At 45.6% G+C, this 19,401-nt stretch overlaps 1 protein-coding gene across 2 annotated transcripts in view; it reads right to left on the reverse strand.

The window, feature by feature from the left end:
- Positions 1-18,841, reverse strand: part of ABCB10 (ATP binding cassette subfamily B member 10) — a 42,810-nt gene extending 23,969 nt beyond the window's left edge. Inside the window, exons 1-2 of one of the 2 annotated variants that reach the window (XM_050949084.1) lie at positions 14,606-14,703; positions 10,263-10,363 (exon numbers count right to left, since the gene is read on the reverse strand). In XM_050949084.1, coding sequence (XP_050805041.1) covers positions 10,263-10,363; positions 14,606-14,688 — 184 coding nt within the window. In that variant the 5' untranslated portion in view covers positions 14,689-14,703. Of the gene's footprint in view, positions 1-10,262; positions 10,364-14,605; positions 14,704-18,421 lie in introns of those variants that run through there. The other variant, XM_050949083.1, reaches the window with a different exon arrangement.
- Positions 18,842-19,401: the final 560 nt, after the last annotated feature.

A 19,401-nucleotide genomic window follows, 5' to 3' on the forward strand; every position in this document is an offset into this window, starting at 1 on the left:
CATAACCCAGAACGTAGTAGAACAAAAAGGTATACGCATTCTTGAAAGAACACTCAGTGAGCGGAAAAATGATCTTGTCAGAGCAGCATCTGCAGCCATCTATTACTACATCAGCCGCCTTTTATAAAACTCTGGTGGTTGTGTGCTGCTTTCTTTCTCATGAGCACCGAAGAGAATTCGTCTGCGCTCAAACTTTCCCCTCCAATTGGATGGCACCTTATTTTGCAAGGGAAATTATGGCAAGTACAGGGAGCAACAAAAGCCACAATGGCTCCTTTTCTGAATCTTGAAAGGTCTGTACTGCCCAACATGGAAGAACTGGAATGTTTATGAGACAGAGAGTGTTTCTCACTTTGAGGTGAGGTCTTCACTGCCTTGGGCCCTCTCTATGCTAGGGAAGTTCTAGACAAGTTTTTCACTAACACCAACCCTATTTTAGCAAGCCCAGTGGCTGCTGACACCTTTTTCAGCATAATGCAGATTAGACTTGCTACCAGCTAGGTTAAACAACAGTGGTGGAAATAGTCAGCAGCCAGTGGCCTAATTATGCTAGGGGTTCCAGTGTTATTTTTTCAAAAGTTTTTGTAGAGTAGACAAGGAACTGAAATGCAGGTCTACAAACTCTTCAAAGCACTCCCCTCTATCCAGCAGTATAATCTGTCTTGCTTGGGTTCAGCTTCAATCAACTATTCCTCATTAATCATTGGTGCAGGTTTTGTTCTAATTCTTTACTAGTATCAAAGTAAACTAACGAAGTAAATATTACCAGCGTAGTAAACTACTGATTACTGAACTATTCCATTTATTTAAATACTAGATACAATGTGTTAAACAATACATCTAAACATTGTCTGGAAGGTGAAAAACCAAGTAATCCATGTTACAGTAACTCCTTAAGTAAAGCTGTCCCGGTTAATGTTGTTTCGTTGCTGATCAATTAGGGAACATGCTCATTTAAAGTTGTGTAATGCTCCCTTCTAACATCCTTTGGCAGCTGCCTGCTTTGTCTACTGCTTGCAAGAAGAGCAGCCCGTTGCAGCTAGCGGGTAGGGATCTGGAACCAGGTTGGACCAGCAGCCCGCCTATCAGCTGCTCCATCACCTCCCCGCTCCCCTAAGTTCCCTGTGCAGCAGCTGCCCAGCAGGCTAGCAATTGCAGCTGTCCCTCCCCCCATTGCCATGTGCTGCTCCTGCCCTCTGCCTTGGAGCTGCTCCCTGAGACTCCTGCTTGCTGTGCAGGGGGGAGGGAAGGAAGAAGGGAGTTAATGTCAGGGTGTCCCTCTCACCCCTGCTCCTGCACTCTGCCTTCCATAGAGCAGGGGGACACACCAGGGCTCAGGACAGAAGGAGTTTGCAGCTGTTCAGTCTCAGCAAGCTGATCTAATCAACAAGGCAGTGTACTTAAAGGGGAAATGTGCATACTATTCCTACTGCCTTGTAGCATGAGAGAGTTAACCCTTAGAAGGCTCAGCCAATTGCTAGTTCATCATTTAGCAGTAAAGGAAATATCCCACCCTCTGACTCCTCCACCTCAACCAAGTTTCACAATCATCATCACTGTGTACCAGTATTAAATTGTTTGTTTAAAACGTGTGTGTGTGTGTTTTTGTCTGGTAAAAAAATGTCCCTAGAACCTAACCCCCTCATTTACATTAATTCTTATGAGGAAATTGGATTCGCTTAACGCATTTTTCAGGAACATAACTACAACGTTAAGTGAGGAGTTATTGTATTACTAATCCTTTTTGCCTTCATAAATATGTTGAGAAGCTAGCAGAGACATCTTCAAACATTTGTCCAACATCAGTAGCCTCGATCCTTATGTCTGGAAGCTTGCCTGGTTTGGCTACGTGTAACCATTCCCACTCTCTTGGCCCGCCTCACCTGGTTGGCCAAGTCTTCCCCCAGTAGCATGGGGATAGGATAATTGTCATAGACTGCAAAAGTCCACATTCCTGACCAGCCTTTGTACTGGACAGGCATTTCAGCTGCCACCTCTGCTAAAGGTTCACTGAGCTGTGACTTTAATTCTACCATGTACTGGTCTTCGGGGATGCTGTACCCAAGACAGGCTCTTTCAAAATTTTCCAAGAAGGCCTTGGTGTCATCCCCTGCCTTGTAGGTGGGAAATTTCCTGTGCTGTGGAGCAATAATTGGCGCCGGGTTGTTAGGGTTGGCTGGCACATGCAGCCCAGCTTTTGCCAAGTCCAGTTCATGTTTTCTCTGTTTTTCCTTCTCTTCATTTTCTTTTTGTTGTTTTTCCATTTCTCGGCGGTGGGCCGCCTCTTCTTCTGTTTGTTTCCTTCGGTAGGCCACCTCTTCTTCTTCTAGTTTTCTTTTGTGTGCTGCCTCTTTGATTTGTTCTTCTGCCTCAATTTTTGCCTTAGAAGTCATGATTCCTGTTTTCTTGTGTTGGGGTTCCCTCTGGTGTTTATTTTCAGAACTGCAGGTTCTCTGTTGCCTCCTGAAGTCTGCCTAGCAACAATGCTTTTTTCCCTTTCTCTCTCTAGCTAATGTTCAATGAAAGGAAACCAGAAAAACCACTTTATTTGCATGTATATAGTGCTGGTAATAACTCCTAATGGGAGTGCTATTGCATGACAAAAGACCTGTAACAGCTCCTTAATGGCTTCTTGCTTAACATGCAAGCCACAAACTGCCAGAGAGAGCAGAAAAAAAAATTCTCTCTGGTTCCCTTTTAAAACCAAACTGTTTCTCTCTGCTAAAAAGCCCTTAGCAGAGAAAAGAAAAATATAATATTCCTACTGGCTTCTGGATTCTGTCTATATCCCAACCGCTGCCACCATATCATAACCTTAGGCCCAGATTTGGACCTTAGCGTCCAAAATATGGGGGTTAGCATGACAACCTCCAAGCTTAGTTACCAACTTGGACCTGGTACTTGCTGCCACCACTCAAAAAATTAGAGTGTTTTGGGGCACTCTGGTCCCCCTGAAAAACCTTCCCTGGGGACCCCAAGACCCAAATCCCTTGAGTCTCACAACAAAGGGAAATAATCCTTTTTCCCTTCCCCCCTCCAGGTGCTCCTGGAGAGATACACAGACACAAGCTCTGTGAATCCAAACAGAGTGACTCCCCCTCTCCGTTCCCAGTCCTGGAAACAAAAAGCACTTTCCTCTTCACCCAGAGGGAATGCAAAATCAGGCTAGCAAATTCAACACACACAGATTTCCCCCTGATTTCTTCCTCCCACCAATTCCCTGGTGAGTACAGACTCAATTTCCCTGAAATTTCCCAGAAAAGAAAACTCCAACAGGTCTTAAAAGAAAGCTTTATATAAAAAAGAAAGAAAAAATACATACAAATGGTCTCTCTGTATTAAGGTGACGAAATACAGGGTCAATTGCTTAAAAGAAAATTGAATAAACAGCCTTATTCAAAAGAATACAAATTAAAGCACTCCAGCACTTATATTCATGCAAATACCAAAGAAAAGAAACCATATAACTTACTATCTGATCTCTTTGTCCTTACACTTAGAAACAGAAGACTAGAAAGTAGAAACTACTTCTCCAAAGCTCAGAGAAAGCAGGCAGACAGAAAACAAAGACTTAGACACAAACTTCCTTCCACCCAGAGTTGAAAAAAATCCGGTTTCCTGATTGGTCCTCTGGTCAGGTGCTTCAGGTGAAAGAGACATTAACCCTTAGCTATCTGTTTATGACAATCCTAGAGTCGGGTTTCAGGCCAAAATCTGGAACAGTATTAGTATTGATGGCTGCTCTTTTTCTTTCCATGGAAAAAAGGAAAAGATCTATACCCATACTCTTTGACTTCCCCACAGCAGTCAGTACAGTCAATCACAGATACTATTATCCTGTCTCAGAGAAGAGGAAGGGATCCAAAAACACACTATGAAACTGGTTGAGTTCTTCCTCACAGGACATATCCAGACGGTAGCAGTTGTGTCATTGGTTCCTTTACCTGCGGCGTACTATAGGGATCTACACAATAGCATCTGCTAGTAGAAGTAGTGAAACTTTATGGGCTCAGATGCCAACAATATGCAGATGACTCCATGCTGTTGTTCAGCCTATAACACCAGACATTCACGTGCTCCAAAGTCTGGCAGAGAGATCAGAACATGACATGATATAAACAAAATATATGAAGGGTTACGAGTAAATTAGGCATTTATGGTATGTCATTTTAGTGGTAAGAGGTGTTAATAATAGGTACAGAATTTATTTCAAACACGTTTGTTTTTTAAATGTCAATTATGTTCCCTTAATTAAGATATAAGCTAGTCTATCTCAATAATAAAAATGCAGTGAGTTTCCAAATACCAACATTGGGACTGAAATAAGAAACCTTCAAGAGTACAGTATCATATGAAGTACTACTTTACCTCTATTTTATTTTAACCATTAAATGTTTCAAATGGGCATAATGCAAATATGAACTTGAATAAAAACACACATAATTCACATAAATCTAATTGTTATCCACTATCTCCCCAACTTATTCAAAAGCTTTTGGTGTGACAAAAGCATCTCCCCGGAGAAAGTTGAGTACATTAATTTTTAAACAATCAGCTAATTGCAAGAAAGATCAAATGAATTAGGCAATGCACTTTTCCATTACCACAATTTTCTTTTTAAAGGATCACTACCACCTTAAATCACACTGCTGATTGAATTACTTTTTAAAACTTTATACCTTTGTTAGTAATACCAACAAAACATTGTAGCAAAAAACCAAAAAACACCATGCTAAAAAAAAAAAGTTGTTTTTAAGCTAATCTGGTTTATTTGATAGCACTTTCTATATAGGTGAACTGTTTCACCTTTGTAATTATATGAACAGGGGAAACTGATTGGTTGGATTGTACTCACAGCAATAGGGGAGAAAGATATTTTAAAAGAGAATGTGATTTTAAAAGGACAAATCATGCCACCAGTGAATTTAGGTTAAGGTGCAGTCATATTGACCAACATTTTCAAATTAATTTCAGGGAGATTTGGAGTGAGGCGGGTCCTGAACACACTGGGTACGATGCAGAAGGGGAAGGCAAGTGACCCCATCCAGAAATCACAAACTACTGAACAAACATATACTAGATTAATTTTAACAAGATCAACGATACAGAGTGTAAGTCTGAAAAATTAACATGGATAAATTGGTAATAATACTGTTCCTTAACTTTAAGGTTTTTTTCCAAAAAATTATGTTTTTATAGGGTTTGAAATTTGCTATACAAAGGTATGAAAACAACCACTTACTGCAATTTTATGCAGCTTTTTAGAAGAATGAAAAAGTGTAATTTGCCACAACTGAAGTGTAAATAAGATAATTATTAGCACAAACCAGGAGGTGGTGATAGCAATATTTTTTTATGGTCACTTACGAATAGGGTCCTACCAAATTCACAAATTTGGTCAATTTTACAGTCATTTTAAAAATAACAAATTTAATTATTTCAGCTATTTAAATCTGAAATTTCAGTGTTGTAATTGTAGGGGTCCTGATCCATAAAGGAGTCGAGGAAGACGAGAGGAGTCGCAAGGTTATTGTAGGGGGAGGGGAGCTGTGATACTGCTGCCCTTACTTCTGCACTGCTGCTGGCGGTGGCACTGCCTTCAGAGCTGGCAGATAAGTGCAGCGGCTACTGGCTAGGAGCCCAGCTCTGAAGGCAGAGATGCCAACAGCAGCAGTTCAGAAGTAAGGATGGCATGGTATGATATTGCCACCCTTACTTCTGTACAGCTGCCTGCAGAGCTGGGCCCTCAGTCAGCAGCCGACAGTCTCCAGCCACCCAGCTCTAAAGGCAGCAGTGCAGAAATAAGGGTGACATGGTACGGTACTGCCCTTACTTCAGTGCTGCTGACAGCAGGGTGCTGTCTTCAAAGCTGGGCGCCAGGCTAACAGCTGTCGCTCTCCGGCCGCCCAGTTCTGAAGGCAGCGCAGATGTAAGTGTGGCAATACTACGACAGCCCTAAAATAACCTTTTGACCCCCCTGCAACTCCCTTTTGTGCCAGGACCCCCATTTTGAGAAATGCTGGTTTCCCCCAGGAAATCTGTATAGTACAGGATAAAAGCACACAAAAAACCAGATTACATGGTCTGTGACACATTTTTCATGGCCATGAATTTGGTAGGGCCCTACTTATGAAGAAGTGATTATGGTGAATGAGCACACAATTCCAAAACATTACTCACTTGCAGAAGAGCCTGGTGGGGAAACACTTGTCTTTTACTCTGAGCAAATAAGCACTGAGTATTTATAGGAAAGAGACACTATCAATGGAAAGCAAAAACAGGATACCTCTAGTTTTGCACGCAGGTCAGGAATGGAACTACAAGTAATTAGAGTGTAGGACTGGATAAAACACAGCAGACAAACGAAATGGGAAAAGGCCAAGAGGAAAAGCGGAAGAAACTAAAGTAAAAGACAAATGAGAGTGACCTAGAACACAATGTAAGCTCAAGCATAATATCAGTTTAATTAATACATCCTCTCTCTCCAGGAGCTGGACTTGATCTCATATATCTTTTCTATTTTTAACTCCTGTGATCTTGAGCTCATATTTTCTATTCTTAACTTCTGTGATCAAGATGCCATCCTAGACAGCCAAAGGCACCATTTGCACATGCAACCAGGTAAACACAGGAGTCCTGAAGCTATCTTCTTTATAGTAGTCACTCTCCTTAATATTTGGAGACATTACAGAATTAAGAACCCTGTAACTTCATTGTACAAAACAACCAGGGTTGATTTGATTTAAATCACTAGTCAGGAAGACTCGATTTAATCATGGATTTTTACATAAAAGTGCATAATTGTTGGTTGTTATAACCTTAATACATATTCTTCACAACTCTGAGATAGATGTAGGTTTCATTTGTAGAAGGTACACATGATACATTTTAAGTCATTTATTTTGAAAACTTGCCAGATTAGTTTTACCAGAAAAAGAATAAATGATTGGCTATTTCATTTACCAAAGGTAATTGAAGCAGATATTTATGAAGTCATTGGGAGGTGAACTCTCTCCAATTCAACAAGTTAATCATTAATATTTGGAGGATTTTCTTGCCATGCTGTATTACGAAGAGAACATCACCAGACAAAAGCAGCAAAGAATCCTGTGGCACCTTATAGACTAATGTTAGTCTATAAGGTAACAGACAGATATTTAAACTGTTTTATTTAACTAAAACAACAACATTATGTATTATGGATTTTCTTCTTCAACTACAAACATTTAATATTTTCACAAAACAAGCATATGAATTTTTGAATTTAGTTAAACATTCAAGTTGTTTAAAATTAAGTTTGTTTTTATTAAAATTGTTTTTAACTGAAATAGTTAAATGAAATATTTAAATAAATAAATAAATACAATCGACTATGTCAGCCAAGTCAACATGAGAAACTTAAAAGTATTGGCTTCTTCAGCTAACTCAGTTGTCTTCACCTTCATTTTCCTGTTTGTTCATACTCTGGAAAAGAAAAACAAGCTTTCCTGCTTTTTCAGGTCCCAAACGATTTCTCAGTTTGGAATAAATTAGTCCAAAGGAAGAAAATATTCTTTCTACACCGGCAGAAAAAGCTACTACTGTTTAAGTGAGATTCTCGCTTCAACAGTCTCTGAATCCAAGTGCTTAAGTGAATTCCCCCAGTTCACTGGTGTGATTTTCTTTAAAACATCAGCAGCAAACATATATTTATTGAATGGTTCTTATTCCCAAACTGGGTCTCTTTTACAGCCTGCTGCCATTATAGGTTTTCCCTTCTAGTGAGAGAATGGTATGGTAGATCTCAAATCAATGAAGGCTACACTCAGAAAGACCTCAAGACTCCTGGAATATGCTGCTCAAAAGTTTCACTTTGGTTTCTACTGCTTGTCCCTCCCTTCTCACATTTACCACCAGACTTCTTCTCCTTATCCAGATCTATTCCAACCCCAACAATCTTCTATTCATTGAACTTTCTGAAACTTTGCATTTTTAAGAGAGAGGTAAGGGACTGACTCTGTGTACACAAATTTGCAGAGGGACAATAGGCTTGAGGTCTGTTATTTCTCACCTCTCTATATTATTTATTTATTTTAAAACATTTTTGTTGTTAACAAGCATGTTATCTCTGGAGACACAAATCCACAGTTTGAGAACTGCAAAACTAAGCATCTCTGATGGTATCTTCTAGACTGACCACTGAGTCTCATTGGGTAGATAGAAAGATTAACCTAAATCATCTATACAGAAGCCCTTGGAACCCCATAAGATTGGGTCCCTAATCCATGAACTATTGGAACCAGGGCCCGCTCCAGACCCCAGCGCGCCAAGCGCGTGCTTGGGGCGGCATGCCGCGAGGGGCGCTCTGCCGGTTGCCGGGAGGGCGGCAGGCGGCTCTGGTGGACCTCCCGCAGGCGTCCCTGCGGAGGGTCCACCAGTCCCACGGCTCCGGCAGGGCCGGCGCTTTCATCTAGGCGGCCTAGGCAATTACCTAGGGCGCCAGGATTATTGGGGGGCGGTATTTTGCTGGGGGGGGCGGCAGGCAGCTCTGGTTGACCTGCCGCAGTTGTGCCTGTGGAGGGTCCCCTGGTCCTGTGGCTCCAGTAGAGCTGCCGCAGGCATTTCTGCGGACGGTCCACTGCTCCCGCGGCTCCGATGGACATCCCGCAGGCACGACTGCGGCAGCTCCACCGGAGCCGCGGACCAGGGGACCCTCCACAGGCACGACTGCGGCAGCTCCACCGGAGCAGCGGGACCAGAACGCGGGGTGGCGAAATTCCCATGCGCCTAGGGCGCTAAAAATACTAGCGCCGGTCCTGGGCTCCGATGGAGCATTCGCAGGCACGCCTGCGGGAGGTACACCGGAGCCGCGGGACCGGGGAGCGGTAGAGCACCGCCCGCAGCGTGCCACCGTGCTTGGGGTGGCGAAATGGCTAGAGCTGGCCCTGATTGGAACTCATTTACAAATCTTTTCTTAAACATTACATGAATATATTGTCTCATACTATAGAATTAGAATTTATAATCCCAATTCCATGATGAGGTATTTTTGAGCTGTAATGTATTTTAATTAAAACTATCTTTAGATAGGTTTTTTCTCAAAGCATTTTATCAAAAAAATCCTATTTAAATCATAAAAATCCTATTTTTTTTAAATCATTGATTTTTATCCAGCCTGAAAACAGAGTAACTATGGAGTAAATTCTCAACATGGCATGTAATCACATTTTTCATTAACATTAATGAAAATATGATTAAAACTCGTGTTTTGTGCTTTAAAAATATTCCCAAATTACTAAACTACAAAGTTTAGTGGTTGAAGCAATGGTGCTGCACCTGAGAGATGTCACTATTGTTATGTGTATGAAAGGAATTTTGAGGAGTCTAACTTTTATAAAACAAAACTGTACATACAAACTTTAATATAGACACTAAAACATTTGTTTGCCATTTGTATCAGCTAAGAACGCTAAAGAGATTAACCAGCATTTTATATCCACAGTGTGTTTCGTACAGTGAAACTGTTACCAAACAGTAAGCCTCTGTCTTCTCACAAAAAACTTTCTCAGATAAAAGTAAAAGTACTACCAAGGAAAACAGTCTTTGAGGGTCAATTTCCCAACCCACAGTAGTAACAAGATAGTTGCAAACCCTGGTTGGTTTTTATTTAAAAAAATGTAAGGTATGAACAAAAAAGAAAAAACATCACAGGAAATTTTCTCCTTACAGACACATCTACAACAGTATTTGCTACTTCTACTGTAATTAAATGCCTGCGGGAGTTTTCATTATTAATGTTTTTCAGGTGTTTATAATTTGGCAGGTGCTAATCAGGGAACTTCTGTTTGTGGGAAGCAGCGTGGGCTCAGAGATGTGCTGGCTGCCCATTCCGCAGCCCCCATTGGCCTGGGACAGCTAGTGGGAGCTGCGATCGGCCGAACCTGCGGACGCGACAGGCAAACAAACTGACCCATCCCACCACGGGTTTTCCCTGATGGGCCGCATGGCAAAGGTTGCTGATCCCTGAACTAAAAGTTCACATTGGAAAGGCTGCAGACTAACTAAAAGATCACGGAACCACCCAAAACATACCATTAAGACCAAAACGCTAGTGTATTACGCTTGCATCCTCAGCACTCTCATGTATGGGGAAACATGGACAACTTATACTCATCAGGAAAAAAGGTTGAACAGTTTCCACCTACGCTGTTTATGCCACATATTCAACACCAAATGGCAAGATAAAGTCACCAACACAGAGGTTCTTCAAAGGGCAAACTTACCAAGTGTTTCAGCTCTGCTCAAGGAAAGACGATTGTGCTGGCTGGGCCATCTGAGTAGGTTGGAAGATGGATGCATACCCAAGGACATATTATATAGGGAGCTATCAGAAGGGAACAAGAACAACAGGATGTCCCAAGCTTCGCTATAAAGGCACATGCAAGCGAGATATGAAGTAATTTGTAATCTATCTTAATCAATGGGAAACCTTGGCAAGTGATCATAACAAGTGGTGCCATCATCTCCATTAGGGCATCAAAGTCCATGACAGAAGCTGGCTCCTACAACTTGAAAAGAAACGAGCCTGTAGGAAACAAGCAGTTCCCAACCAAGACACATACATTTGCAATAGCTGCCAAAGATCATGCAAATCTTGGACTGGACTATTTAGTCACAGGAGACATTGCAAACCATCTACATCACAGGCTGCAATTCCCACGGTCTCTCACAGACGAAAGGATGCCAATTGCTTATAACTTGGCAGTAAAAAAAATTGCTTCAGGCCAAAATCTGGCATTAAAGGTGTCAGTTGGGAAGAGGTTAACAAAAAGAAAAAAAAAACAAAAAACGGAAAATCAAACCTAAATGTTCAGCAAATCAACTTCCTTCAAGGCCTCCAAACAGCAACATTTTAAAAAGCAATGTTCTAGTTTTGCATTTGCCATTCTAGTGATTTTAAATGAGTATTTTAATTAACTGAAATGTCAGTTTTTAATTTTAATTTAGATTAATCATTTTGGTATCTCAAAAAAGAACATAGGCTATAGAAATGGATTATCAAATCCAATCCCCCTGCTATCACAGGCTACATGGTCATATAATCCTGCTCATAAATTTGACATGCCCAGTCTCAACAGTAATTAGGTTGTTCACTCCATACTTCTATTAGAAGGCTGTTCCAGAACCTCACTCTTCTTCTACTAGTCAGAAACCTTCTAATTTCCATCATAAATTTATTCATTGCCTGTTTATACCCAATTTATTTTTGTTCCTTTGCCAACATTGCCTTTTACCTTAAACAGTTCCTCTCCTTTCCTGGCATTCAACCCCAATGTACTTACAGAGAAAAGTTATATCCTCTCAGTCTCTGTTTTGCTAAAAAAAAGACATGCTCTTTTAGTGTGCTCTCAAAACAAAAAAGGAGCATATATGTAAACGACTTTTCAGCATTTTTTACAGTGCAGAATTACTTCAAATGCAAGCATTGGTGGATTAGTTTTTTTCTGTAGATTAATAAATAAAATATTATAATTACACATTAAATGATTATAAATTGTTCCAGGGACATCTACATCAAACACATCACTGGCCACCGACAGTACCAGGAGGCGTTAGCCACAGCAACATCGTGCTTCAACTACGAGAAAGGGACCGAGAGACTGTGTCCATTGGACGATATGAACTGTAACCATAAACTCACTGAACATTAAATCTCACCAAATGAGAATCAATCCATCCTCACCATCGTATTCACTCTTTATACTCCACACCTGAACATAGCTATTATATGAACAACATACCCTCATATCTCAATGTCTGTACTTTGACCCGTCAACCTTTTACCCCCAATTGGGGATATTGCAGATTATGTATTCCTTACACCATTTGACTTTAAGCCGAATTTCGCACCTCTTGATAATCTGAATGTTATTCCCTGACAACCAGAAATTTCTATCCTTAAACTCTGTACTGTTCACTTTTTCTAAACATCATCTTAATAAACTTTTTGACATCATGCTTGTGGTTTGTAGATTAATAGTGAGTCCTCACATAAAGACAGCTATGATAGAACCTATTTAGCAATTGGGGAATTAGATAGCCTGGGGCATGAGGCTGAGTGTGATGGGTTTTGAGGTACCCAAGACTCTGAACCCTGGCCTACACTACAAGTCTACATTGAATTTAGTCACATTAGGTCATTTTTATAAGCAATGGTTTACACAACCAACCCCGTTCCATCGACCTAAAGGGCTCTTAAAATCGACTTCTGTACTCCTCCCCGGCAAGGGAAGTAGCACTAAAATTGACCTTGCTGGGTCGAATTTGGGGTAGTGCAGACGCAATTCAATGGTATTGGCCTCTGGGAGCTACCCCAGAGTGCTCCAATGTGACCGCTCTGGACAGCACTTTCAACTCTGATGCACTAGCCACGAACACAGGAAAAGCCCTGGGAAATTTTGAATTTCATTTCCTGTTTGGTCAGCGTGGCAAGCTCAGCAATACAGGTGACCATGCAGCCCCCCTAGAATCACAAACGAGCTCCAGCATGGACCGAACAGGAGATACTGTATGGGGAGAAGAATCTGTGCAGGCAGAACTCTGATCAAAAAGAAGAAATGCTAATATATATGCCAAAATCACAAAGGGCATGGTGGACAGAGGCTACAACAGGGACACACAGCAGTGCCATGTGAAAGTTAAGAAGTTCAGGCAAACCTACAAAAAGACAAAGGAGGCAAATGGTCACTCCAGGTCAAAGCCCCATATATGCCACTTCTATGATCAGCTGCATGGCATTCTAGGACGGTACCCTACCACTACCCCACCACTGCCCATGGACACCTGCAATGGGGGAGGCTCACGCAACATGGAGGAGGATTTTGTGGATGAAGAGGAGGAGGAGAATGTGCAGCAGGCAAGTGGTGAATCTGTTCTCCCCGGCAGCCAGGACCTTTTCATCACCCTGGAGTGGGATCCTGGACCCTGAAGCCAGAGAAGGCATCTCTGGTGAGTGCACATTTGTAACTACACTACAGGGTTTAAAAGCAATTGTGTTTAACGTTTTATTTGCCCTGAAGACTTGGAATGCATTCGCGGCCAGTACAGCTACTGGAAAAGTCTGTTAACGTGTCTGGGGATGGAGCGGGAATCCTCCAGGGACATCTCCATGAAGCTCTCCTGGAGGCACTCTGAAAGCCTTTGCAGAAGGTTTCTGGGGAGGGCTGCCTTATTTCCTCCTCCACAGTAGGACACTTTATCACACCAAGCCAATAGCAAGTAGTCTGGAATCACTGCAGCACAAAGCATGGCAGCGAATGGCAGGGCCACCCGGGGGGGGCAAGTGGGGCAATTTGCCCGGGGCCCCAAGAGTTTTTCGGGGCCCCTGGAGTGGGGTCCTTCACTTGCTCTGGGTGCCCCGGAAAACTCTCGCGGGGCCCAGGCCCCCGGAGCTTCTTCCGCTCCAGGTCGTCGTTGGCAGTTCGGCAGCAGGGGGTCCTTCCACTCCAGGGTGGAAGGACCTCCCGCCGCTGAAGTGCTGGGTCTTTGGCAGTAATTCGGCGGTGGGGGGTCCCCGCCGCGGGTCTTCGGGGCACTTCGGCAGCAGGTCCCGGAGTGGAAGGACCCCACCACCACCAAATTACTGCTGAAGCGGGGGCCCCCCGCCACCGAAGACCGCAGGCCCCCTGAATCCTCTGGGCGAATGGTCCTGGGTTTCGGTTGCATTCAAGCAACATTCGGTGTATATCTTTCTGTTTTAACCTCAGTAGAGTGATATCATTCATGGTCACCTGGTTGAAACAGGGGAATTTTTGTAAGGGAACAATAAAAGGACCCCGTTCATGTTGGGCTGTTTGCGCTTGGCTAAAAGGGATCATCCCAGAAAATAGCCACACGGTGGGGTGGGGGAAGGTGTGTGCTGCACATCCACCCAAAAACTGCAGCCCCTCCTTTTAAATGGCAAACCCAACTGGCATTGCTTGCTATGGGAAAGGAGGGCGCTGCAGTTTGAAAACATTCCCACATGTTATGAAGGCAGAAGAAGCCAACCCCGCGTACCCTTTGGCTTACCATGGCTGCCTGGAAACCGAATTCTGTTGTCCAGCCGTGTGTGATGTGTCACCATACCAGCAGGCGCTCAATATAAAAGGCAAAACGTGACCTTGTAACTAAAGCACACGTGCTGTCTGCTGTGAATTGTTTGATTCACTAGAAAGAGTTTCCCTTTTGTTCTCAAATGTATCATCTTAGATTTTACTCTCCCTTTTTATCCCCCTGCAGGCGCAAATGTTTCTATGCTCCTTCTATAATCTCCGTCCCTGAGGTTATCGCAGATTAGAAGGCAAAAAAAAAAACCGCACTCCCAATGACATGCTTTCTGAGCTCATGCAGTCCTCCCGCACGGATAGGGCACCGCTGAATGCATGGAGGCATTCAATGGCAGAGGCTAGGAAAGCATTAAGTGAGCGCAATGAGAAGAGGCAGAATGCGATGCTGAGACTAATGGGGGAGCAAACGGACACGATGAGGTGTCTGGTGGAGCTGCAGGAAAGCCAACAAGAGCACAGACTGTCACTGCATCCACTGTGCAACCACCTGCCCTCCTCCCCAAATTCCATATCCTTACCCAGACGCTGAAGAACGTGGCGGGGGGCGGTGAGGCTCCACGTGCCCAGCCACTCCATTTCTGGGGCAAGAGAAACCTGTCATTCAAACAGTTTTGATTTGTAATGTGGCTACAATAAGCAATGTGGCCTTGTCCTCCCCTACCCTACCCGGGCTACCTTGTCAGTTATCTCACTTTTTTTCTTTTTAATTAAGAAAGAAAGAATGCATGGTTTCAAAACAATAGTGATTTTATTTCCTTTGCCAGCTGTGATTGAAGGGGGGAGGGTGGTTGGCTTACAGGGAATTAAAATCAACAAAGGGAGCGGGTTTGCATCAAGGAGAAAAAAAACACACAACTATCACACCGTAGCCTGGCCAGTCATGAAAATGGTTTTCAAAGCCTCTCTGATGCGCAGCATGCCTACCTGTGCTCTTCTAATTGCCCTGATGTCTGGCTGCTCAAAATTGGCCACCAGGGGATTTGTCTCAACCTCCCACCCCACCATAAGTGTCTCCCCCTTACTCTCACAGATACTATGGAGCACACAGCAAGCAGCAATAACAATGGGAATATTGGTTGTGCTGAGATCTAACCTAGTCAGCAAACAGCGCCAGTGAGCTTTTAAACATCCAAAGGCACATTCTACCACCATTCTGCACTTGCTCAGCCTATAGTTGAACTGTTCCTTACTACCGTCCAGGCTGCTTGTGTACAGCTTCATAAGCCTTGGGAGCAAGGGGTAGGCTGGGTCCCGAAGGATAACTATGGGTATTTCAACATCCCCAACAGTAATTTTCTGGTCTGGGAAGTAAATCCCTTCTTGCAGCTGCTTGAACAGCCCGGAGTTCCTAAAGATGCAAGTGTCATGCACCTTTCCCGGCCATCCCACGTTGATGTCGGTGAAACGTCCCATGTGATCCACCAGTGCTTGCAGCACCATTGAGAAGTACCCCTTGCCATTTATGTACTGGTTGGCAAGGTGGTCCGGTGCCAAGATGAGGCAATAGATGGAACCCACATCCCTACCAGAGTTACGGAATCCCATTGCAGCAAAGCCATCCACTATGACCTGCACATTTCCCAGAGTCACTACCCTTGATAGCAGAACATCAGTGATTGCATTAACTACTTGGATCACAGCAGCCCCCACAATAGATTTGCCCACTTCAAATTGATTCCCGGCTGACCAGTAGCAGTCAGGCATTGCAAGCTTCCACAGGGCTATTGCCACTCACTTCTCAACTGTCAGGGCAGCTCTCATCTTGGTATTCCTGCGCTTCAGGGCGGGGGAAAGCAACTCACAAAGTTCCAGGAAAGTGGCCTTATGCATGCAAAAGTTTCGCAGCCACTGGGAATCATCCCAGACCTGCAACACTATGCGGTCCCACCAGTCTGTGCTATTTTGCCGGGCCCAGAATTGGCATTCCAATGTATCAACCTGCCCCACTGCCGCCATCATGTCCCAATTGCCACATCCCATGCTTTCAGGGAACATCTGTGTCCATGTCCTCCTCACAATCGTCCTCGTGCTGGCATCTCCTAGCCAGGTTTTGCACATATTGCAGGATAATGCGCAAGGTGTTTACAATGCTCATAACAGTAGCGGTGAGCTGAGCAGGCTCCATGCTTGCTGTACAATGGCGTCTTTACCGGTAACCCAGGAAAAAAGGCACGAAATGACTGTCTGCCGTTGCTTTCATGGAGGGAGGGAGGGAGAGAGGAGACTGACGACATGTACCTAAAACCACCCGTGACAACATTTTGCCCCATCAGGCACTGGGACTTAACCCAGAATTCCAATGGGCAGAAGAGACTGAGGAAACTATAGGATAGCTACCCACAGTGCACCACTTCGTGAGTCGATGCTAATCATGGTATTGAGGATGCACTCTGCCGACTTAATGCGCTTAGTGGGGACATACACAAATCGACTGTACAAAATCGCTTTCTAAAGATCCTGTGACACCTTATAGACTAACAGACGTATTGGATGGATGCATCCGACGAAGTGGGTATTCACCAGCGAAAGCTCATGCTCCAATACGTCTGTTAGTCTATAAGGTGCCACAGGACTCTTTGCTTTTACAGATCCAGACTAACACGGCTATTCCTCTGATACTTTCTAAAGATGAACTTCTATAAAATCGACCTAATTTCATAATGTAGACATACCCAGGACCGGCGCTAGGGTTTTGAGTGCCCTAGGCAGATGGCAATTTCGCCGCCCCGCCCGCTGGTCCCGCGGCTCCGGTGGAGCTGCCGCAGTGGTGCCTGCAGAGGGTCTGGAGCTCCGCGGCTCTTGTGGAGCTGCCGCAGTGGTGTCTGCGGGCGGTCCACCGGAGCCGCGCGAGCAGCCGATCGTCCGCAGGCATGACTGCAGCAGCTCCACGGGAGCTGCCTGCCGCCCCCTCCGGCGGCGCCCTGACCCAGGGGACCCCCTGGGCTGCCGCGGGGGCGCCCTGACCCAGGGGACCCCCTGGGCTGCCGCGGGGGCGCCCTGACCCAGGGGACCCCCTGGGCTGCCGCGGGGGCTCAGACTCCCTCTCTGTCCCAGCAGCAGCGGCTGCTCAACTATTTAAAAAAAAAATTGGGGGTGCTTTTTGGCACCCCCAAATCTCGGCACCCTAGGCAACCACCTAGACCACCTAAATGGTTGCACCGGCCCTGAACATACCCTGAGTCATCCTGTTATTCCCTACCTCCAGTGAGAGGTAGTCTTCCTTTTCTGGGAGCTGGCTCGTTACACCACCAGCCTTTCAGTCACTCAAGCGCTCTCTTTTGGACTTTGTCAGCCCTAACTTCACCTTTCAGGTTAATAGGTGTACTCCAATCCCCGAGTCCCTTTGAATTGTTCCCCTGTGATATCGAGCCTGACATTGCCTATTCACAGAAATCGCAGAGCCTTTGCACCCAAAAGTGCAGCGTACCCCAGTTTACCTTAAATCACAGCTCCTTTAAACCATGTAACACTTGTAAGCACTTATAATAAAACAAGAGACAGTTTATTTAAGAATGAGGATTTAACCAGAAACAAGAATGATAGAAATAAAAGATTATAATATAAAACAAAACCATAATGCGAACCTGGGCCTACACTTATCAAGAGTTATCTTTCTTATCTCATAAAGTAGGTTCCTCCTTTCCCCTCAAAGTTCACTCTGTTTGCAGAGTTGGCTCGTGTCCCAAACACCAGGATCCAAACATTTATGAAAGCAGCCCTGTTTCACAAGGGGTTTCCTCAGTGAAAGGATACAGAGTGCTACTCCCTCCTGAAAGCAGCCTTTCGTTTCTATTTGCAAACAGAGCAAACCCCAGTCCTGTTGTAATGTTTCTTATTTACTTTTAAGGCATTTCAGTTGTTTGCCATTGCCTCTGATGGTGTCCCATTCAAAGTCTTACCATTGTGCAAAGCTAAACAATTGAGCCTTGCATTGCATCACCAGCCAGGTTAGTCAGGGTGACAAATCCCCCTTGCCCAAAAGGGCCATTACCCAGACTAATTTCTACTCCAAGTCTATAAAGCATACTTTTAAGGAACACCTTATTCCTTCATTATTTACCTGGGCACACAGCTCACAAAGATTCTCACTTTTGACAGGTTACCTCCCTTCCATGTTCCTCTTTGTGGCTAAGTGTGTAAGACACATGTTGGGTGCAGTGAGTTTGTCCGGGCTGTGGTGACAGCTGACTGTGAAGATGGGGGGCCCTTTGCCAAGGGGTGCGGGTGTCACAGTGAGCTTGGGGTGGCTGACAGTATAGGGCAGCAGGGCGCTGGGGCAGGTAACAGTCACTGGCTGGGGGGCAGGCGGCGCCAGCAGGGAGCAGGGCAGGTACCTGTCAGTCTCCAGCGCTCCGGCCGCGCCAGGGCCAGCAGCCTCTTCAACTCCGAGTATCTCCCGCTTCGCCGGGGGCCGCTCGTCCGCTCCGGCTCCCCGGTCGCCGCCGCAGCCGCCGCCGCCCGGGAGGACGCGGAGCGGGAGGCGCCGCCGCGGAAGAGGCGCAAGGGGCCGGGCTCGGCTGGGGCCCCGCACCTGCCGGCCGAGAGCAGCAGGAGCCGGGCGCCGCTCGGGGGGAGCCGGGCGGCCCGAGCCCAGGGCGGCGGCAGCTTCCGCAGCAGCAGGGGCAGGCGGGGAGCGTAGCCCGCCATGGGGCAAGGGAGGCTCGCTGGTGGTGCTGCTGCTGCTGCTGCTGCTGCTTCCCGGCTCTGCCGCGCGGCGCAGGAGAAGGAGGCGCCTACGGCTGCGGCTCCCCGCAGCCCATAGAGCCGGAGCCCGGGGCCCGGCCCAGCCTGTCGCCCGCTGATAAGGGCCGGGCTGCGGCTTCCTGCTTATCGCCGCAAGGCCAGCCCAGGAGCGAACCCAGCCCCCGGCCAGCGCCCCCTGCTGCCCCTGCCCGGCTCACCGAGGCGGCAGAGGCGGGAACGTGTAATGTGGTACAAATACACCCCGGGGTAAACTCCTCCCCGTACCGGGTGGGTTACTGCGCCGCCTGCTCCGTCCTGGCCCTTATTCTCTTATCTTCTCTCAGCGGCGCATCACTTTTCACGGGCTCATTATCGAGCCTTCCAGCCAGCTGCCTTCCTGGGTGAGAAAGGAGAGGGAAGGTCACGGATCAGCAGCATGCACCGCGGGGCACGACTCATTTTGGCGTCGCAGCTGGAGATACAGGTTACCGACACTTCCTTCTTTGCTCCAGTCGCGGAGGAGCCAGCAGAGCCCACGGGCACGTTCGGGTCCCCAGGAGGAAGCCCAGCAGCGTTGGAACTCACCCTCATGTTTTGATTATCTGCCCAGTCTACTGTGAGCCGAGTCTCG

Source organism: Gopherus flavomarginatus, chromosome 4 (genome assembly GCF_025201925.1).
Source record: "Gopherus flavomarginatus isolate rGopFla2 chromosome 4, rGopFla2.mat.asm, whole genome shotgun sequence".
Lineage (NCBI taxonomy): Eukaryota > Metazoa > Chordata > Testudines > Testudinidae > Gopherus > Gopherus flavomarginatus.